The sequence below is a fragment of the Aspergillus udagawae genome (assembly GCF_001078395.1).
Source record: "Aspergillus udagawae IFM 46973 DNA, scaffold_7, whole genome shotgun sequence".
NCBI lineage: Eukaryota > Fungi > Ascomycota > Eurotiomycetes > Eurotiales > Aspergillaceae > Aspergillus > Aspergillus udagawae.
This window is the reverse complement of record NW_025091270.1, coordinates 643,500-664,505: the sequence shown is the minus strand read 5'-3', so window position 1 is coordinate 664,505 and position 21,006 is coordinate 643,500. Positions and strand designations below refer to the sequence as shown.

Below are 21,006 nucleotides of genomic sequence, written 5' to 3'. Positions count from 1 at the left end.
ACATAGCAGTCCGGCTTGCCATCCACAAGATCACACTGATCAATCATTGCTAAGAAATCCTTGTTGGGACAATCGGCTTCACACGTCTTGGCACTGCCACAGGGGGCATCATCTGGTGATGTTAGCCACGAGTCAGGGAAGGGGAAGGGAATAATCACATTGAGCGAAAGCAACTGCTGCCAGCGCAAGAATGGTGAGGATGGGGCTGAATTGCATCTTGGGCTACGGAGTATCAGGGTCAGTTCACTGATGTTAGGAAGATGAGTGCTGACTTACATTGAGGACAGGAAGCTTGAATCTATACTCGATGATTGAAGAATGGTCAGTTCTGGGTTACAATCCAGCGGAATTTATACTTTGGCTCTGTGGCCTATTTCATTCGCGGACATGGCTGGTTTCCAATACCTTGCATCATGCGCATTCCGGAGAACACCCCTTGCATAGGTTGTGTAACACAGCATAGCAATCACTGGCTGCTTGTACTCGGCAAGGCCTCTCAGATCAAGGAACCAGATCAATAGTTCCTTTAATCACACCTAGTGCAGGAATTTCTTTTTGTGCGTGCCGCTTTTCCTTGTGCATATGATTATCTTAAAAACGCCGGCGACAGCCACCACTGCCACTGGTGATGGATGAATTGAGTAATGAGAAATGACTAATCTAATTTCAGTTTTGCGTTAAAATCGTACCATCTGACAACCACTCGACATTTACGTAGGTCAGATGCAACCAGGTGTGTCGAATCAGCCATGGATCACAGTGCAAAATACCAACCAGCTGCAGCCACGACCACCAACAATCCTGTATTGAGACTCGAGAAGCTATTCTTGTTTGCTCCCGAGGCGGATACTCTACCGGTAGGTGCTGGAGCCGCTGGAACGAAAGTCCTGGTTGGGGTAAAAATTGACACTGTGGGAAAACTTGTCGTCCTGCGAGACGAGGTTGAGGTCGAGGTTAAGGATGATGAATCCGTCTCAGTAGTCTCCGTCGCGGAATCAGAATCCGTTGACCTCGTTCGAGTGTTGCTCTCGGATTCCGTCGTGGAAGAAGCTGTCGTTGACTCTGTATCGGAATATGATGTCGTTGTGTGCTCCTCTGTGTGAGTGGTGTATTTCGAGGTAGTAGACACTTTCCCCTTCGTAGACGTGGATGAAGTTGTCGAATCGTGGTCTCCAGAACCGCCACCACCCCCAACATCGTCGTAGCTTCCACTGCATGTATGACCCCATTTACACTGTCCATGTCAGTACAAGTCCGACGTCAAGGTTGATACCAGACTTACACATCCGCCGGAGGAACACGCGTAGCCATACTCGCACTGCAACCATTAGCGCCATCCATGAGCAGCCACGAGAGAAAAACACACATAGAATCCATCACCGCAACACTCCGACAACATCGGCACACATCTCGTATCGCATTCCTTCTCGGTATACATTTCGCAACAATACGTCGGTCCATTGGACGGCTTCACATCGTTGTAGCAGAGCTGAGCGGCCGGACAGCAGGATCCATCCGAGCAGCAGGTAAAGTCGCAGCACTGGCCGGCGTCGCACATATGGGCACCAGGTAAGCACTTGTAGTACCGCGGGAGGAGATTATTGTCGTATGCTAGCGAGGTGGAGGCATTATTTGAAGGAGCGAAGCGGCCTTTCTGGAAGGGCTGGAGACTATCGCGTTTAACGCTGGATGCTGTGGTGGTAAGGGAGATGGCCGAGGCCAGCAGTAGAAAAGCAAACCGGGCCATATTTGTTGGTATGGATCTTAGGCGCAAAACTGGGGTAGATAGGAGCTTATATGTGTGTTGCGCTCTCCGGGTATGGGCTGGAGAGCACCTCGTATTCGGGGTCATTAAGGTTATTAAACAACTCTAGTTTCTTGGTTAAATGGATTGAGGAAGTCTCATTGGCCATTGACGGTGATCTCTTCTCAACCTGAGTCAGGCCGGGATATATCTCGTATTTACTAACGAATCGCACTGACACAATCTATCAGCATATCACAAGACTCTGTCCGCGCTTTGACTCTCGGCATTGCCAAGGCCGAGACTTATTCGCAAGACTGATATAGCTAGGTTCATGAGGACCGAGTCTTGGCAGTTGCGACGAACCGTTTACTAGGATTCGACGAGGATATATCCTGCAATGGTGCAGCTTGAAGGGTGAAGAAGCTGAAATTCCGACTGGAGTATGAAGCTTCCAGTCAACAAGGATTGAGGAAATCAAATATTGCTATACTACTTCTATACCCAAAAACAATGAAATGATATGAACAGAAAAGCGTCCCTGAGAATGAAAACAAATCTCCCACTAGCAAATTAGCGCCCGTCTCGCAGTACCCTCATGTGCAGGGCTTAAGAAACGTCCATCTGAAGAACCCCATCATAAGAACAGCTAATCTCAATCCCTGGCTGCGGGTCATTCACACAAATCCACTTGGTTCCAGGCGCGGCGCCATTCGCATTCGAACTCAGCAAGACATGGCCATCTTCAGGGATTGATCCACTGACCCTCTGAAGCTCCAGTGTGAACCAGTTGAAGTCGGGGGCGCCATTGGGAAACTTGATGTAATATTCGCCATTGTTGCAGCGGGCATTTGACTTAGGAAGGTCGCCATAGGTCCTAAGTGGCAAGAGAGGCGCCGGTTAGTCTGGTATTCTCGATGAGGGGCGTGGTCTTACCATATTAGGTTGCAGTCGGTGGGTGTGTCTTCTGGGTAGTTTGGATCGGTAACAACAAAGTGCATGAATGCGCCTGGGGACGAGGGACCAGCTTTAGCCCAGAGGTCGCTGATTTGGATATAGCTGTCGCGCTTGATATTGGTGGGAACGGCGAGAGCTGAGCTAGCAGCCAGGAGGATCGAGGCGGTGGTGAGCTTCATTGTGTAGATGCTATTAAACTTGGATGAGAGGAAGAGGATTTGATAAAGCTGACGATGATGGCAATGAGGAGTTAGTGTTGGGAAGGGAGGCGATATTTATATGTTGTACACCGCTACTGCGATTGAGTGCAAATCCTGTTGACTTGCAGGTATTCATAGTCAGCTAAGACATTAAGCCCAGGTGAAGCTTAGAGATTCTATAATTATCACGCTGTATATTACGGATCCTGTGGCTGAGAAGGCACGGATAGTATCGTTTCGGCGGGCTCAGTGTATATCAATGGCTCCGGTCCTTTCCAAGTGAGACACAGAATCAGGCGCACCAGCTGCTCGCCGACTGTATGGTGCTTACATGACTATATGTTGTCATTAGCGGTTGTGGCTGATGCTTCTTTCAGGCCCCCCGTACTCCACCCGCTCAGCGCTGACAGGCTATAGCTTGAGATCTGTAAATCATTGTTTTGAGTGCCCAAGCTAAGCTTAGATTTTGAGGCTTACTCATGTTTTCTGAGGCGCTTATTAGTTATTATTGGTGGGGGTGTCTTGATTTAGAAACCATGAGTAACCAGATCTTTGACAAGGACTGATAGCAGTACTGGACTCCAGTCACACCTTTGGGATCTCCTTGATCAAATTGTGAGTGGTCTATTTATCCTAAACAATTTATACGAAATTGCTGCTCAGTTGATATATTCTTCTATGTAGTCCATAGACGCTTCACGTGCATATTACAATTAAAGCTCGCAAATCCATAATAGACCACTTCATGACATGAATAGGACTGTGTGGGTAATGAACATTGAAAGTAAATTAGTCAGACAACAAATTACGCAGCAAGATGCCCATAGTGTTCCAATATCAAGTACTTCTGATCTCTTTGATTACCCCGCTTATGATATGTAATAACAAAAATGTCAATCTGGACGTGCAGATCGGCTTGCCTGGTATTAGTCGCCAGCCTAGCCGAATGAGCGATACAGGACAGGAGAGACACCTGACTACAGGCGGACAGTTCATGAAAAGCAATAAAGAACTTTGCGGCTTCATGCACTAACGTCCCTTAAGGCAGGCAATAGCAACGCTAAGATGACACCGAGATCAACCAGAGAAGGCCTCGGAAATAAAACTAAGACTTCACAGAGATGAGGTGGTCATGAGGAAAATCAAGGATGGGTTTAAAGGTTGGCATATATAAAAGCGCAAATGCACCTAGACAAGCTAGATATGCTTATAAGTTGAGAGTAGTCGCCCATGTTAACCTGCCAGTCTCACAGGGCACCATTTTCCTATCCCATTCAAATACGGCTGCAAGTAAAGCTGCCCGTTAAATCATTGAAATTAATGACAGAGCCAGAGGTAGATGTTATAGAGGCTAGGTTCCAGGAACCCCCCTGGACGATGCCTAGATTATCATAGCGACCATCATCGCAACCATAAAACCTTAATACTATCAGCAGGGGCATATCTAGCCAAGGCGGTTCATGGCATGTACATACCGGAAGAGCGTACACACGAAACCACTTGGGACTGTTACTGAGGAAGCCGTATGGTAACTATGCGAATGACGTAGACGGTATTAGTCATAAACGTCCTTTGCGTAGCTATGACTGTACACCCTTCCCCGGCTGGACAGAATACTTACAGGACGGCAAGGTTACCCGTGAAACTGACACAAGAATCAGGGGCGATCGGCAGGGTAGTGCAAGAACCGCGAAGGTTGAAATCTGTGCAAAAGACTATCTTCAATGGAAGGTTAATCATGCACTCATATCCATTTTTTTGGAAGTTGTAGTGCTTACTGAAGGTGCTGCTTGTGCAAGTGTGCCAAGCAGGGTGGTGAATGTGATAAATTGCGTGAGTTTAACCATTTTGGTCGTCTAGCTGCTACAAGTAGACAGGTTGGTATAGGGAAAAAGGATGAAGCAGTTTTGCAATCTACTACAATCCAAGTAGTAGATATGGAGGAATGGGCAGTATAGATCCACAGGCTTCCAGGAATGTAGAGGCAGGCTTTCTCAGTGGAAACGCCATGGTATATGTCTATTTATACCTTTCTGAGATGGTTTTACTCCTGCAAATTCATTCCCTCATAACAGATGAATTCAATTGCAAATTACGCTGCAGCACTCCTGGTCCTTTTCTCTGGGGATGCATTTGAATGATTGGAGTACTGACTCGGATCGAGTGGGCGAAATATACTACTAATTCTTAGTGGCAATTCCCTACATGCGCATGGAAACCAAGTCTAGTTAGAACTTGTAGCATGCCTGACGCTCTTGCTAATTAAAGGTGAGATGTCTGATCTCTATGCTGCAAAGTAAGCCCTACTGTACTCCAGAGTATGCGGGATGCCAACGTCGTTATTTGTACTCTAACTTTTGAGTCTTAGTATGGATATTCATATGGCTGTAAACCAGGTTGGTAGTCGATATCATGACTCTTCTACAGTTTTACCTCTTCTAGTGATCTTGAACACCTGCTGGCTCAGGCTGTAAAAAAAAATGCGCTATATGGGATTGCGGAACAACGGAGGATGGCTGGCTGGAAGACCTCTTGAGACTCTCAGCAACGCCACAGCTCCAGTGCAAGACTATGGCTAGATCTATTATCAAAAACACAAGCTAATACGGATAGACTGTGCCTATTTAGAGCTCTCCAGACCTCCAATAATCCATCTACGCTGGATTATTACAAAGTCAACTGATCACTCAATTGAAGGGCTAGTATCAGCACTGGCTGTAAAGGGATCCAGTTATAATGTAGCTCACTGTGTTTGTTGTGATAAGCTGCAGGTGTAGGAACCAGCCAGTTAGTTAGGTTTAAAATTACCTTTAGGGTAGTAATACATAAATTTAGGCCGCATTTATGGTATATTGTTTTCTAAGTCTAGTCACGCATTTCTGCAAGCTATATGAGATTTTCCGTCTGTACTCTATATTTAAGCCACTAATATCACCAGTATGATGGCTCTTGGAACCTCTAAACTCAAGTAGGTTAGGGTACTATGCGAAATTAGTGCACCCACCTGGCTCTGAGTTGGCAAATGGACTGTGACCCATCTACACGATACGATACAAACATCGCTTGGTGAGTGATGACAAGCGAAACTCTCGGATAACGACAGCCAATCGGCAGAATAAACCGCCATACTGTCAACAGCAGTAATCTACGGAGTAGTAAACAAGTGGCTCTTCACCGCTGCAATAGAAGTGGGGTGGTTCGTTGAGCATAGTGGAGCAGCGTTCGTTAGCATCTTCAGCGTGCCATTTCAGGTCAGCCATACTCGAGCATAGTCTTCTATGTCCAATGAGACGAGAGCGGTATGGATGTGTTTCCAGGTGGCAAGTTGCATTCTGGGCTCAAGCCACAGTGGTGACTGATCTTCTCTAACAATGTATCAAGAGCGTAGGAACATATTCCTCGCCTCGCCTTTAGAGAGAAAGCCCCATCCGCAGTTGCTCTTATCTTTGATTACAAGATTCCTATAGTAATTGCGACTTGTCTCTCAAAATTCGGTTAGGCAAATCCGAGCACATTATTGCTTTGGGGCATGGCACAGAAATCAACTTACATGGAAACAGTAGCCCCGTCAAACATTTCCTGCGTACAGATTGGAAGAGATCTCCTCGTCTTTAGCCGGGGCCAATTGTAAATACAGGCGGGGGTAAATGTGTAAATTTCTTCGGAGATACCCGCTTTGCCTTATGTACAGAATATGGTCCCGCTGGTGATTGAAGAATACGAGGCATACGGATTCCTCGGAGCTTGAAAATGCTAATGCACTATGCAAGATAATCTTCTGTATCTGCTTTTCGCTCCATCCGTACATCATTGTGGAAAGCATAGGTGAAACCAGGAAAAGTCTGCCTCAGTAACAGAAAGAGAAGATGCGTTAGACCGATCCCTCAAGAGCTGAATTTAATACCGACTGTGGCGGTGCTACAGGGCCTGAGCGAGCTTTTTTCTTGTCGTATTTGCATGGACGTATAGCTAGTCCAGCTCTGCAAACAGACACTCAGATAGCTTGTTTATTCAAAAACAAAACGACCAGAGCCATGTCATGGTAAAATTTCTTCCGTCAATGAGCAGAGTAGGATAGAGATCCCTCAGTGACTACAGGCTGTCATTCGGCCACTGAAACCAGAAAAAGCGATATTATATTAGGAAATCAGCAACATCTAGGCAATATTGAGCTTGTCGTATATCTAAGTTACTCGCCTCTTAAACTGAACCATTGGGCCATCCCTGACGCTGATGTACTTGTCCTTGACGTGGAAAATGTTTGGGTTCCTCTTCCCCCATCCTTGCGACTTGCTGCCAGCCCCAGTCAAGTCGCCTGGTAGTAACCGCGCGTCATACTGCCACAATGTGCTTGCAATTGTTATATAAAGTTCCAAAAGGGCAAAATTCTTCCCAGCACAGCCGGTAGTGCCAGCAGCGAATGGAAAGCAACTAGACCGGGCGCTGGCCACATCTTCTGTAGTTACTCCAGTCTCGTCATCCACTATCCAGCGTTCGGGACGATAGACATTAGGGTCTGGGAAGTACTCCTCATTGCGGTAAAAGCTCCAAGACGCCACTCCAACAGTTGTTCCTTCGGGGATATAGTCCCCATCAACTATGATGCCTCCAGGCAGCACAATCCGGGGCATCTCAGATGGCCCGGGAGGCATAATCCGCATCGCCTCATCCACACAAGCCCGAAGGTATTGGCAAGACGTCAGTTTCGGGCCGCCTCGAATCTCGTCGACGGAGGTAAAGGTGGATCTTATCTCATTAACGAGCTTCCGATAAGCACGAGGCGTCCGCACAATATAGAAAAAGAACCCGGCCATGATCACAGAAGTGGTATCAGAGCCCGCAATCGTGAGCATTAGTGCCTCGGCTTCCAGCGCTTCAGGGGTGTACCCCAAGCGACCGGTTGCTGGGTCTTTGGCATGTATCAGATAGTGAAGCATGTCTCCTCGGCCTTCCTGTCCCATCGATGGGGTTTCTTTCTCGACCTTGAGACGTTGCGCTAGCGACTGCTTCACAAAGTCATAGAGAAATTGAATGTGCGGAGGAGTCAGGGCTCCAAACACCCAATCGAGGCCTCTTGGCTTCAACCAGACGATAAGATCCAGCCATGGAGAATGACCAAGCTACAGGATTGTCAGTTATATGTTCAGCTTGCCTGCAGCTAAGGTGGGAAGCATACCGGATAAAGGACCTGGAGAAACGAGCCAATCGCATGCGGGATCTTACGGTATTCATTCTCTCCAGGTTCCTTGGTATCAACAGACTGCCCGAAGCAGAGGTCACATAGCACATCCAGGACCAGATAGTCGCATGCTTCAGACATTTTCCTCGGAGTTGACCAATTTGTACCATCTCCGTCAATGAGGAGCTCACACCAACGTGTTACATGCTTCACCAGGAATGGCTCCATTGAACGAAGTGATTTCTCTGAGAAGACAGTATTCAGAACCCGCCTTTTCCGAGCATGGAGGTTGGGATCGGTCCCGGTGATAGTACTCGTGTCATGTTTGTTCCGCGTCATCATATCGTAGAACTTGGCGCGCTTGACATTCGCTTTGGCGTTGAAGACATCTCGGTAGGCCTGAGGGGTTCTAAAGAGAAGGCCGTCGGGACGAAAGCGGATCACATCCCCATAGATCTCGTGATTGTGCGCAATCCAGATATGCCGGTTACCGGTTAGAGACCAGTAGAAATCTGGAAGAGCAGAGACTCTTGCGAACAACGGGCCGGGATACTTTGCCAACGGGCTAAAGTACAAGTTATAGATCGCAGAACCGATAAGCTAGGAAGGCGTTAGACTTCGTTTATTTGATTGGGAGTCAGTCCTTACATAACAGATTGCGAGAAGGATGATAACAGCTGCCCAATGGGCGACCATCATAGCAAGTACTGTGGCCACGATCATTTTAACTTTGATGGATGAGCGTTGATAACTGCTGACTTGTTCTGGCGCCCACGCCTTTATGATAGGCACAGTGTTGGACTCTCAAGCAGAACACTACATTAGCGTACGGTAAAAGCCGAATCCGACTATGTATTAGGTTCATGCCCTACATACACCTATACCCTACCGCTTACAGCTGAATTTCAGCTCCCAGTTTCCCTTCGCTTCGTATTATTGTCTCAATTACGGCGATGTCCGTATGCCTGCGCCAGCCACAAACATGTTTGTGGCGGGTCTGGCATCCTTGCATGGGAACCCAATCACCGTTAACGACCTGATTCTTCAGCATATTTCGCAACAGCTGAGATGCGTTTCCATTATCGACGCAGAGGACGTCTAGCAACTACCGGCCGTATATAAATATCCGCTGCTCGCTGGGAGGGAACTATAGGGGTTGCACATTCATTAATCTCGACCGCTTGGAGACCACCGATCCCAATATGCTGCCACCAGAACCAAAAGCATTACATGCGGACCAACCGGATCAGCCGGACCAAACTCTCTATGACTGGGTGTGGCAGTCACCATCACCTACTCTGGAGCTGGCTCAATCGCCTTTGTTCAAACTATCAACACGTTTCCTGCCCTTGGAAGAGCGCACTAGGCTCACATACGAAAGAGCGAAGAAAATTTGCGATGCATACAGTACAGCCCTAACCTTCCCTGCCCCTCCATTCCTAATGACCAGCTAAACAAGACTAGGTTTGACGGTGGAAGATATTTTATCTCTCGGTCCAAAGTTTTGGAAGCTACAGACGGACCCAATCGCTGCAGTTGACGGTGGAGCTTTGACTTTGATTAGTATTCAGTACAACCTATTTGTGGGCACTGTGGCTCCATTCGCAGCTAGCCGGCCGGACCTTCAGTGGATCCTGCAGCGTGCCTTGAGCTTCGAGATTTCGTTAGTACCGCCCTCATAGAACATAGCCACTCACTAGCTGATCAGGGCTGACTCGAAGGAACGCCTCAGAGCGCAGTTTATGCTCACCGAGGTTGGCCATGGGCTAGACGCGCGAAACTTAGAAACGACCGCGACACTCTTGCCAGATGGTGGTTTCGAGCTCCATAGCCCTTCCTGGGCAGCTGCAAAGTTAGTGGTCTCATATATCCTTTTCAATACATGTCTAACTCAAAAACACAGGTGTATGCCACCGACGACACCAAGAAGCGGGCTTCCCGTCGTTGCCGTTGTCATCGCCCGACTGATCGTGGAGGGTGAGAACTATGGGGTCCGGCCATTCCTAGTTCCCTTGGGAGATGGCCGCGAGATGTGCAAAGGCGTGGTTGCAAAGTGAGTATCCGATCTTGTCTCCTCCTCCCACATGAGTATACTGACCGTTTGGATGGAGAGCCCTACCTCCACGCGCTGGTGCTCATCTAATCGACCACTCGCTCACCCTTTTCAACCGGGTTGTGCTGCCCAACTCTGCTCTCTTGGGGAGCCTTGAAAAGCCACGAAATGAACGGGATCACTTCTTTTCCACGATCCACCGCGTCTCAGCCGGGACGCTATTCCTGTCGGGTGCTTCCATCCCTTCCCTCAAACTCGCAGTGTACAATGCGGCCCAATTCAGTCTGCGACGGAGGGTCACAGGCCACGACGGAAATCCAATGGCCGTCATAAACTTCCGCACCCAGCATCTCCCCATCCTCCACGCAGTCGCCCAATACCATGTACTCCAGGCGTTCCTCGTACAAGCTGCGACCATTTTCCGCAATAGAAAGGTTGATCCGCGCGTGCGCCACGCCGTCGCGACTGTCTTCAAGGCTGTTGCCCTGCAACACTTTCAGAAGAGCATTAAAGCATTGAATGACGGATGTGGTTGGCATGGATATTACGAACATAATCAAATTCTTCAATTAGAAGTAAGTAAACTGAACCACTGTTCGTGCAGAATGCTGACGATCAACTTATAGCTGGAATTCCGAGCAGTAGGGACCGCAGAAGGCGACATCAGGGTCCTTGCCATTCGTACGTTTCCTGCTGTCTCCTCTTGATCTTAGGTCTTGAGCTTCGTGCTAACGTGGATAACCACATTGCAGGACTCGCAAGCGAGCTACTGATCGGCCGCTATCAGCTGCCGCCCCCTAAAGACCCCAACAGCACCGTTGCTCGGCACGAAGCCGCATTGTTGACAGAGGCAAAAAATCATCTGATAGAATTTGGCGGCATGCATCGAAGCGAAGACTTTAACCGCAATATCCTCCCGCTCTCGCTTCCACTGATCCAGGCCATTGGTCATCGAATGGCGTTGGAAGCAGCAAAGGAGACAAACATCGACTCCATGCTCTGCGCTCTCTACGAAAGTGGTGTTATTCTGGAAGATTCCGCGTGGTACGCAGAGCAGGGAGGCATCAGCCGGAGAGCGCAGAGGGAGACGGAAGCCCAAGCTGCCGATGCATTACTCCCAGACTTAGAGAAGCTCGTGTACGAAACAGGAGCGGCGCCGTACAGCAGTGCGCCCATGACTTCCGACCGGCTATGGAACACATTTGTGTCCGAGCTGGACGCTTTTTCTGGGGAAGCCTCCTATGACATTTGGGCTTCTTCTGTTCAATCAACAGACCTATAGAGTGAAGTGGACAGATGCTGACAGAAGGTGGACTGCATCGAATGGAATCCCCTGGTATGTACCTTAGCAGAACATTAGCATTGAGAATAAGCTTTAATTTCAGGTGTACTTCAACTGTCTTCGTATGGCCAATATGGATGCACACATAGGGGTAACTGACGTGAAGACCCTGCCTTCGGCTGTGTCAGGAAAGAGGGGCACGAAGCAAAGACTGAGAACAATTGCTTTAAGTTTGAAAGTTCAGACGAGCCAATCCTTTTGCTCATGAAACTCTTGAAGGTGGAAGGCCAGCTCTTAACACTACTATCATTGAATTTGCTTTTGTAAAAGGGATCTAGAAAATCAAACGTGCGCGGAGACGCTCGACGAGTCTCTGAAAGTCTTTCAATTTTGATCTGGTCTAGTGACTCTAAGAGACACGGGCCACGTGTATATGCATTAAGGCTGTCGGAACAAATATCCATCCATAAAAGGACTCGGCTTAGATTACTAGCAGAAAAGCGTCGGCCGGGAGCAGATGAGGCTGGCTGAACCTGGGCAAACAAACAGTTCTCCGAATCCCGCGGCGTGTTGCTGCAAACCACTATTTTCTCCCGGCAATATATTTTTTAACCACAAAATGACCAGGCCTGAATAGTACAATGTACTCCAGAAACACGAGGGCAGTACTGTACTAATCATAGATTCGCAGTCGCGCAACCGATTCTAGAGATGGTGTTATCAATCAGCTCCGAGCCTCCGACCGAACCCCTCACTCGGGTTGTTCCGCTCCGACTCCCCCGCCAGATTACGAGAGTATGCGATTGATAAATCATTATCGCCACCCCTGATCTTTGCGTCACTCAACCAGCCTATCTGCCTCTGCAGACGTTGTACACCATGCGCTGCGACAACGGTGCCAGTCGCACCATTGGCGCGACAAAAGGTACGCACAAGACAAATCGTGGCGTCCGTCCATTGAAAAGATAACCGGCTCATTTCGCGCAGTATGGGCGACCCTGATCACAAACACAAACTACCTCCCGGGCGTCTTCACCCTCGAGTACTCACTCCGAAAAGCTGGGTCGAAGTACCCGCTCGTTGTTCTCTACACGGACTCCTTCCCCGCTGAAGGACATGCCGCCGTCGACGCCCGCGGACTGCCGAAGCAGCGTGTCCCGCATCTCCTGCCTTCCCTTCCGAAAGAATATACCAATGATCCTCGATTCCATGATACATGGACGAAACTTACCGCATTCTCGCTGGCGGAGTATGAACGGGTGGTGCTACTGGATAGCGACATGGTGATCATGCAAAACATGGATGAATTGATGGATATGGAGCTGGATGCGCCGGAATTAGGCGGGAAGGGAAACCGGGTGTTTGCGGCTAGTCATGCCTGTGTCTGCAATCCGCTGAAGAAACCCCATTATCCGAAGAATTGGTATGTCCACTTGTCCCAAGAGGTTCAATGAATGATTGGAGCCGGATTGACAGAAGACTTGTACAGGATCCCGGCCAACTGCGCGTTTACATCACAGCATGCCACTCCCGACAAGGCCCAGATAATCGGAGCCCCGTCAGACCGTGGACTTGGACTCTGCAACTCGGGCCTCCTCGTCATCAATCCGTCGAAAGGAGTCTATGATAAGATTCTCGACCAGCTCAACTCCCCCGCAACACTGAACTATGCCTTCCCTGACCAAGATCTTCTCGCCGACGTCTTCCACGGCCGGTGGGTCGGCATCCCATACATATATAATGCACTCAAGACATTACGGCGCAAGGGTGTCCACGATGCTATCTGGAGGGATGATAAGGTCAAAATTGTTCACTATATTCTCAGTCCGAAGCCGTGGGATGAGATTGACAGCGCTGCGGAGGGCCAAGGGATGGGAAAAAGGCGGACGGCGAGTCTGGACCCTACACATGAGTGGTGGTGGCGGGTCACGGACGAAAGGCGCGAGGATGAGCAGAAGAGAGGTGTGGCTGATATGTTCTAGCGCTGAGATACCCGTTTGTTTCCATACGATAGAGTAATTATAGATTTATTTACATTGTGCATTATCTGGTCGACCATTTGACTTGTCTTCGCAAGTCAGCAATGTGGCATATCTAGACTCAGCGGTAGGATGCCTAAACTTGCCTCGGTCTGTCAAGTAGGGATTTGCTCTTCGATTTAGTGGAATTGTATCTATAGAGTTCGTCCCATACAGTGAGGTTCTCGATGTCGCAACGACTCTAGATCTAGACAATCGAGCAAAACGGACCTTCTTCAACCCCGGACATGTCCACACACAGCTTATCAATGATTCTTCAAATCCTGAGATAAACCATGGACGATGCTCCGTTCCCAAACGGCGCGATCGCACCCAATATCAACATCCAGAGGTTAATGAGATGCTTCTTGTGCAATAATGTCCTGCCCTTTTTGCACGGAGCAGTAAACCCTGAAGATCATAAAACCAGACCTGTTGGGATACAGCACGTAGTAGTTCTCGATTGCTGCCATTCCTGAGCCTACAGTCACTGCATCAATGCGGGAGACATCTCAAAGTTCGATCTGAGCCGGGCAGTAAGTGTAATCTGAGAAAAATTGGGCGCGTTCCTCACTGTGAAGAGGCTGTGGAGTCGTCTCCGCCTGACGCTTTCGATCCCTCCTTGAATTCGGTGAGTTCAAAACCCCTCAGGCGGTTCTGAACGTCCTGAAGAATTGGCTGAGTAAGGGGAACCAGACTACATCCATGCAGCGCAAGTACATGACGTTCCGCCGTGTGATAGCTGTACCGCGGGTCGGGCAGATACGTTTCTACAGCCGTACAATCACAGTAACGCACAGTTGAGGTGTTATGTAGTATGCTTGTAAGTTGCATAAGACTGACGTTGGGAACAGATGTCGCTGGGAGAGGCGGAAGCTTACCACCAGCGTGAAGCTGTTTGATCAAAAGTCCCAGACGGAGAGCGTCACAGACATCTGAACAATGTTTGCGACCATCGCGTAGGTCGGTGATCAATTCATAGGACATGTCAAGTGCAGACTTGACGCCATCCCGACGGTGCTCCTCAATTTTATCTGATGGGATATCGGTAGTTAGAAGAATAGGTTTCGACCAGGTCAGCGTGTCAAGGCATACCCAATATTCGCAGGGGAATCGGTAGGCCGTCCGGCTCGATCCGCTGTTGGCTCTGGGTTGCAGCAATTTTTGTTGCTGAGGTAAATGCCGAAGGTTGTTGAAAGACCCAAGAAATGAAGATCCAGGAGACGATGTCCTTGCCATATGTAGACGGCATGCTTCCGAGCAATTTGTCCATCCATATTTCGGCCATCACGTCCACGACTTCATGGCACTCGTAATAATCCACGAGTACCGCAATCTCAACCAATTTGTCCAGAGTGACTTCGCGGGGGACCTTACTACCGCGTCCATGAATGATATTCATGAGGATCAGCATAGCATCTACATCCTCGCATTCTGACTGAATCTCGAAGCGTTCCCCAGCGGCAAGGTTTCGAGATTCCTTCCATGCGCCAGTAGACATTCGTCTGAATACGGGAGATGCAAGCTTCATATGTTTGGATGACGCTCTTATGCGTACTCGTCGGTCTTCATTAGAATCTTCTTTTGCCGGCTCGCCATTCCCCTCTGTCGAAGCTGACTGATCGCCAGTCCCAGAAGTTTGAGGATCTGGTGCGGGGTCCTCATTGCTGGATTTCGGTTTGACATTGCCATCTGCAACAGATTTCTGATCCGTGATTATTGAGTAGACAAAGTCTACATCCCCATCGGGATCACAGATGTGGAGTGTTTCTGACATATCGGGGTTGAACCATATATTGGACACTTGGGTCAATCCAGTGGTAGAATAAGATTATTTGCGGGTTGATGATTTGCTTGTCCCATGGCTGGCTTCTGAGGTAGCACGTGACTCTGGTAGTTCTGGGTGGATTCCACCAATGACATTGAGGGATTGCTATCTAGTTTTACCAACACAGTATGGTGAATCAAGATGGACCATCAAGCAGTGATGCCTGCAAAGCCTTCTATTACCGGCCCTTGTCCAACGCCTTCAAGGAAGCACAAGCCAGTCATGTCTGTCCTTTCATGGGACGATTATTGTCAACGATTATCCCATTTCGAGTACCTGAAGCCTCATGATTCAGCTCAAGCTGCCTCCAGCCGAATCATGATCGACCATCGAATCACCTGCGAAATGTGCTCGATCCTGCTAGGTATGCCGATGCCGATACAGCTTCTACCGTCTTACGGCACCTCCTTGAACTCTTCAAAGCTGCACCCTCTCATATGGTAGGTCATGTTGCTCAAGATAGGCTTTATCATAGACTGCAAGGTGCAAGGATGCTCCGAGTGCTGATGCTGATGGTGATGCTGGCCGTCCAAGTTTAATGTAATGTCGCACCAAGCTGGGCTCTTGATGTTGACAAGAAAGTGATATAGTTGGTCCAGACTGAAACTAGGCGTAGTGTCTTCAAGTATATGCGTTAGGAAGCCGTGTGTGTGGAGTTGTTTCGTGAGAGCACCAAGGCGGAAGGAGTCGCACTCAAAGGAGCATGAGTTTCGACCATCTCGCAAATCAGTCAGCAGAAGGCGAAGAGCCTCTAATGTACCCTTCATGCAGTATTCACGTCTCTTTTCAATTGCATCTAAAACATTGTCAGAACTCTGCATCGGGTCTCATTTGATATAAAGACGGTTCACTTACTTATAATCCGATGGTGAATAGGCAGACCAAGGCTGGAGATTGGCCCCTGGCTCTGCGCAACAGCGCGATATGTTGCAGATCGAAATGGGTCAATGAGTCGGAAAACCCAAGAGATCCAAATCCACCGAACGATGTCGTCACAAAATTCTTTTGCCATTCCAGCCTGTAAGGGCCGCATCCACAGGTCTAATGCCAGCTGAATAGCCTTGTGGCAATTGTAATAGTCCACGAGAATAGAGATTTCCGTTAACATTTCAAGGCTCACCTTGCGAGGAACTTCCGGGCCATGTCCATGAATAGCGTTCATCAATATCAGCATAGCGTCCATGTTCTGCCAGTCCATCTCCATTTCCATGTGTCCCACGCGAAGGCCCTGAGCTTCTTTCCACAGACCATGGAACATCTTCTCGAAGACTGGCGAGGCCAGAGAAAGGTGTTTTGACGAGACTCTCACCTTTACCACCTTCCCATCGTCTGGGGTGTCGGTACTTTGACTGCTGACCTGCTGCTTAGATTTCCGGGCTTTTTTACCAGCAACCGAATGCGAGGCCCTTTCGACCGAGCCACCAGTGACCTGAGCCGATTTGGTGGACTTGTGCGGGACAGCCTTGGGGCCCGAAGATTGATTCGCAATATCTGGATCAGTCCTGGTAAAAACGAAGATGACATCTCCGTCAGGATCCAGCTCGTAATAGTCTTTCGTCGTACTCGTCATACTGTGAGTGTCTAACTGAGCTAGTAAGGTGTCGGTCTTTGATGGTCAGCGTCTGAGCTTGGAGACAAGTGAGACTTTGAACCTGTACCTTTCAACACCTACAAGAATTCTGGAGTGGTATTCGCGTTTCTCGACTTGAGGAATGCTGATCTAAAAGAAGCGCCTGCAATTGTTATGACTTGTGGATGGAAAATGACGAAATATGCTTGAAAGCAAGAGGAAAGGTTGGATTTGAGAAGAAGATGAATGTGAGTGAAATGTGACCAGAGAGGTCTGTCAATTCACTGTTCTCGCACTCCAGGGTCATCTTTTGTCTTCTTGAGAGCCCACGGAGTTTTATTCAACACTCCCTTCTTTACTTTTTCACCTACAAGATATCTAGGTACCTTTCTTCCCCTGAACATCACATACTGTCCCTGATGAGCAGTGCCTTGCGATCTAGGACTATCATCATTCCCATGGTTCTTGCAAAACTTAATGTCGATTGTTTGAGACTTCACTAGAGTCTATCACATGGAACAGCCTTGCTTCTTACGCCCTGGCACCATGGACAATGACCCTTACACACTCGACCCAAACGGCGATGTGATGCTCCTATTCCCCAGTGGCAATAAAGCCTCTCCTAGACAGAGCGTGGAAAACGGAAGCCAGAGCTTTCCTTTAGGAAGTCCGACCACATCCCTTATGATCGACGCATCTGCCCCTGCACCAGACGCCCACGCTGCTTATACCATATCGGACCCAGCAACTCTCTCACGCCAACCGCCAACCTCTGATGTTAGTGACGCGAACGAAGAAGGATATATGGAGAGTGATCTCGTCGGCATGCGCGTCTCTTCAAGACATTTGGCCCTCGCCTCTCCCGTCTTCAGCCGCATGTTCAACGGCAACTGGTACGAGGGCCGCGAGATCCGCTCCGAAGGCATTGCAGTTGTCGTCATGGACATTTGGGACGTTGACACCACGCTCATCATCATGAACATCATGCATGGCTACGCACCAAAGGTCCCTCGCAAGGTTGATCTGGATACTCTAGCCAAAATCGCTGTGATTGTTGATTATTACCAGTGTCGTGGAGCTGTAGAAGTCTTCGCCGATATCTGGATCGATCAGTTGAAAGGTGATATGCCGAAGACTTTTGGAAAGGCGGTTCTTCAGTGGATATGCATAGCATGGGTTTTTCGCAAGCAGACCGAGTTCTCCGCAGCTACGCGAGTTGCCCTCGTCGAGAGCCCTGGTGTGGTGCAAACATATGGACTCCCTATTCCTAGCAGAATGATTGGTTCGTATCACCTTTGAAAGCTACCTCAGCTATATTTCTTTGCTAATTCAGGCCGCAGATACAATCAACGAGTCTCGACAGCAGGGCATCAGGGACGCTCTGGCCGCCATCGATCGAGTAATCGATGACCTGAGCTCTTCAACGCACCGATGCTCTTTCGAATGTAGTTCAATGCTTCTTGGTGCATTGATGAAATTCTTGCGACTGTCCAATCTCATCTTTCCTGATCCAAGACCTCCTTACGATAACCTGAGCATTGGATCCCTGACCAGAAGCATGGTCCTCTTTGCTCGATCTCCGCTCTGGGAGGCCAGGTTGTCGACAAAGGGGCGCCCTGAATGGCACAGCTGCAGACTAGGAACACTCCTGGAACCTATTCGCCAGGATATGGAAAGCAAGATGAATGGATTGAAGCTGGAAGACTTTGAATGAAGATGGAGCGTGGGTAGATGCTGCAACTGTGTTCTAATGGTTACCATTTGGCTTGGTCAAAACTGAATCTGACGTTTGAGTACATTAACATATTATTTCTTCAGAGTTTCTAGTTTGAGATGGTATGCCTTGCTCAGATTGCAAGAGAGACCAAGTCCATGAAATAGAAGCATACAAAGTGATTACTGCACCTGGTAATGGCCTCCTGCTGGTTTCCTTCTCCTATGACAACGTTCATATACGTACTGGAGCGGTATCTCGGATTTTCTAACCTGACTCCCGCCCGAAACTCTTCATCTTGGTAAATCCTGACTGAACACGTACTCAAGCTTCTAAGATCCTTTATCTTGTTCTCCCTTGTCTACGTGAAGACAAGCACAGCCATAATGGCACAGATACCACCTCCAACCCTGTTCGTCTCCCACAAACTGAAAATCCTTCAGTTCGAATCCCGTATGTCCTCCATCGATTCCCAAATGCATCAATGCGTGGCTTGATGGAGCAATCATGGTACTGATCCCGAACATGTCAGTGCCTCATTATGATTGGTATTCTGAATACTCGGTCAGAGAACACTCACTGGTCGTCTGGCTGATTTAGGCCAGTTTCGACGAGTTCTAGAACTGACACAACCCAAGCCACACAAGCAACCCAAATTAAAGTTAGTCCTCAGTGCACAATGAAACGGATATTAGACCGTACCCGACTTAGTTAGACCGCAACGGTGAGAAGGTTTGAGGGAAGAGGTGGGTCAATATAGAGTTCACAAGGCGCCGGTGGTACACTACACCAGGGCGGAAGACTGCCACGTGAGATACAACTACACTCACAAAGACAAACTCATAACGCTAGAACTCGAGATAGGCATCAAATCAATTGCACTCTATATATCTTGATCAAATTTATTGACATGAAGTTTTGCAATTTGGTATAATCATCGTTGGTATAATCCTCGGCATAATCGTGAGCCGTATGAGTCGTGACTCGTAAAAACAAGGCCTGCCTCGATGTGTTCCTGACAACTTTCATATCCTCCAGGGGTAGAAAACGAGCGTAAAAGAAGGAACGAGGAGATGTTCATGGCCAGCACACAGAGTGGCGAGCGCGCTTAACCCAGGGTGAGGGTGAAGGCGGCGCCGGTGCCGCAGGCACGAGTGTTGTGGTCATCGGGGAACTGGTAGGACTCGGCGCAGTTGACATCGCCCGGGGCGCAGATGGCCGTGGGGCAGCTGGCATCATCGATGGAGACGCCGAAGCCGGCGGCGACAAGGGGAGACTGGGGGGAGAGGTTGATGGAGGAGAGATCCCAGAAGAGGGTCTCGCCGGCCTCGGTGTACTCGAACTGGAGGACGGAGGCGGGGTCGGCACCGGTGGATATCTTGATGGAGACGCCGCCGCCATTGGGGTTGATGCGCCAGGTCTCGGTGTAGGAGCCGCCGATGGGGACGGTCTGCATCTCGCTGCTGGTGTCAGAAACGGACCAGAGATAGACATCCTCGCTCATGTTGTTGACGATCTGGACGCCGCCGCTGGGGGCGCGGGAAGCGAGAGGGAGGGCCGAAGCAGTGAGAGCGAAGGCAGCAGCGAGGCTGAAGATCTTGGAGAAAGACATGATGATGGTGTTGGTTGGAAGGAATGACAAACAGTCTGTTCTACAGAGAGCGACGAAGTAAAGGACAGTGGAGGATCAACCTCGAGTCAAAGTGTCAAAGGAATGAATGACTTTGGTAGTGCTGAAGGATGGAAAAGACTGAAACATCCTGAGGGGACATGGCCGAATTTATCATCTTCAGTGAGCGATGGGAGTGGGCCATCTGCAAGGCGTTCGAGAATCTTTTAGGCACAAAACATCAGAACGCCTCAAAGCCTAAGCCTTGAGGGGAAGTGAAAGCAGAACCCATTGTTTGTTTAGCAAGAGGTGATTGGACGCCACGAGATTGGATATAGATTCAAGAAACGGTGTGCCTGACCCATCGCACGAATCATATTGAAAGGATCAGTCCAAATCTATTGCAAGCCCCACTGGCAGTCAAAAATTCTCAGTTAGCGCCGGTGCCAAACGCCATGAATGGTCCGGATGCCAACGGCACTTGGCTGGAAGATGAGGATATCGCGAAGTGGAAGAAAGGGTTTTCACTTTTGCCCCCCATCGGCCTCATCCAGTTCTTATGTTCCAGTGTCCTTGCTACGAATCACATGTCATCGGCGACAGAGAGAATTTTCCAAGACGCTGGCCGTGGCCTGCGCCTGGAGACTATGGCCACTGAGTTTGGTGCTCAGGCACTCAGAAAACAACGAACACATCACTTACTTTATACCCTCTCTCTTTATGTGTTTCATGCAGATACAAAGAACCCCGCGGACATATCACATCCTACCATGACACGTCCCATGGAGGAACCTGGACAGGGAACAAAAGAGCGCCGCCAGGCACTGGAAAACTCTGAAAATTAGAGTTCAG

At 48.9% G+C, this 21,006-nt stretch overlaps 9 protein-coding genes across 9 annotated transcripts; 3 read left to right on the top strand and 6 right to left on the bottom strand.

The window, feature by feature from the left end:
• Positions 1 to 754: 754 nt before the first annotated feature.
• Positions 755 to 1,747, bottom strand: Aud_008911 (uncharacterized protein; the record flags this gene model as incomplete). Its single annotated transcript, XM_043293776.1, has 3 exons — positions 755 to 1,234; positions 1,283 to 1,318; positions 1,367 to 1,747. 3 exons carry the CDS (start codon positions 1,745 to 1,747, stop codon positions 755 to 757), a joined length of 897 nt encoding a protein of 298 aa, XP_043149711.1.
• Positions 1,748 to 2,353: 606 nt separating this feature from the next.
• On the bottom strand, positions 2,354 to 2,880 carry Aud_008910 (uncharacterized protein; the record flags this gene model as incomplete). The annotated part of the gene is made up of 2 exons (XM_043293775.1): positions 2,354 to 2,621; positions 2,681 to 2,880. 2 exons carry the CDS (start codon positions 2,878 to 2,880, stop codon positions 2,354 to 2,356), a joined length of 468 nt encoding a protein of 155 aa, XP_043149710.1.
• A 4,205-nt stretch (positions 2,881 to 7,085) lies between these two features.
• Positions 7,086 to 8,803, bottom strand: Aud_008909 (cytochrome P450; the record flags this gene model as incomplete). Its single annotated transcript, XM_043293774.1, has 3 exons — positions 7,086 to 8,021; positions 8,078 to 8,680; positions 8,729 to 8,803. The coding sequence occupies 3 exons, from the start codon at positions 8,801 to 8,803 to the stop codon at positions 7,086 to 7,088; spliced, it is 1,614 nt and encodes a 537-aa protein (XP_043149709.1).
• Positions 8,804 to 9,282: 479 nt separating this feature from the next.
• On the top strand, positions 9,283 to 11,415 carry Aud_008908 (putative acyl-CoA oxidase; the record flags this gene model as incomplete). Its single annotated transcript, XM_043293773.1, has 7 exons — positions 9,283 to 9,487; positions 9,545 to 9,743; positions 9,789 to 9,932; positions 9,984 to 10,133; positions 10,192 to 10,708; positions 10,760 to 10,814; positions 10,886 to 11,415. 7 exons carry the CDS (start codon positions 9,283 to 9,285, stop codon positions 11,413 to 11,415), a joined length of 1,800 nt encoding a protein of 599 aa, XP_043149708.1.
• Positions 11,416 to 12,294: 879 nt separating this feature from the next.
• On the top strand, positions 12,295 to 13,397 carry Aud_008907 (glycosyltransferase family 8 protein; the record flags this gene model as incomplete). Its single annotated transcript, XM_043293772.1, has 3 exons — positions 12,295 to 12,340; positions 12,403 to 12,838; positions 12,905 to 13,397. 3 exons carry the CDS (start codon positions 12,295 to 12,297, stop codon positions 13,395 to 13,397), a joined length of 975 nt encoding a protein of 324 aa, XP_043149707.1.
• Positions 13,398 to 14,003: 606 nt separating this feature from the next.
• On the bottom strand, positions 14,004 to 15,210 carry Aud_008906 (uncharacterized protein; the record flags this gene model as incomplete). The annotated part of the gene is made up of 2 exons (XM_043293771.1): positions 14,004 to 14,467; positions 14,529 to 15,210. 2 exons carry the CDS (start codon positions 15,208 to 15,210, stop codon positions 14,004 to 14,006), a joined length of 1,146 nt encoding a protein of 381 aa, XP_043149706.1.
• A 446-nt stretch (positions 15,211 to 15,656) lies between these two features.
• Positions 15,657 to 16,831, bottom strand: Aud_008905 (uncharacterized protein; the record flags this gene model as incomplete). The annotated part of the gene is made up of 2 exons (XM_043293770.1): positions 15,657 to 16,057; positions 16,117 to 16,831. 2 exons carry the CDS (start codon positions 16,829 to 16,831, stop codon positions 15,657 to 15,659), a joined length of 1,116 nt encoding a protein of 371 aa, XP_043149705.1.
• A 546-nt stretch (positions 16,832 to 17,377) lies between these two features.
• Aud_008904 (uncharacterized protein) lies at positions 17,378 to 18,545 on the top strand (the record flags this gene model as incomplete). The annotated part of the gene is made up of 2 exons (XM_043293769.1): positions 17,378 to 18,113; positions 18,172 to 18,545. The coding sequence occupies 2 exons, from the start codon at positions 17,378 to 17,380 to the stop codon at positions 18,543 to 18,545; spliced, it is 1,110 nt and encodes a 369-aa protein (XP_043149704.1).
• A 1,108-nt stretch (positions 18,546 to 19,653) lies between these two features.
• On the bottom strand, positions 19,654 to 20,157 carry Aud_008903 (putative antigenic thaumatin domain protein; the record flags this gene model as incomplete). The annotated part of the gene is made up of 1 exon (XM_043293768.1): positions 19,654 to 20,157. One exon carries the CDS (start codon positions 20,155 to 20,157, stop codon positions 19,654 to 19,656), a length of 504 nt encoding a protein of 167 aa, XP_043149703.1.
• Positions 20,158 to 21,006: the final 849 nt, after the last annotated feature.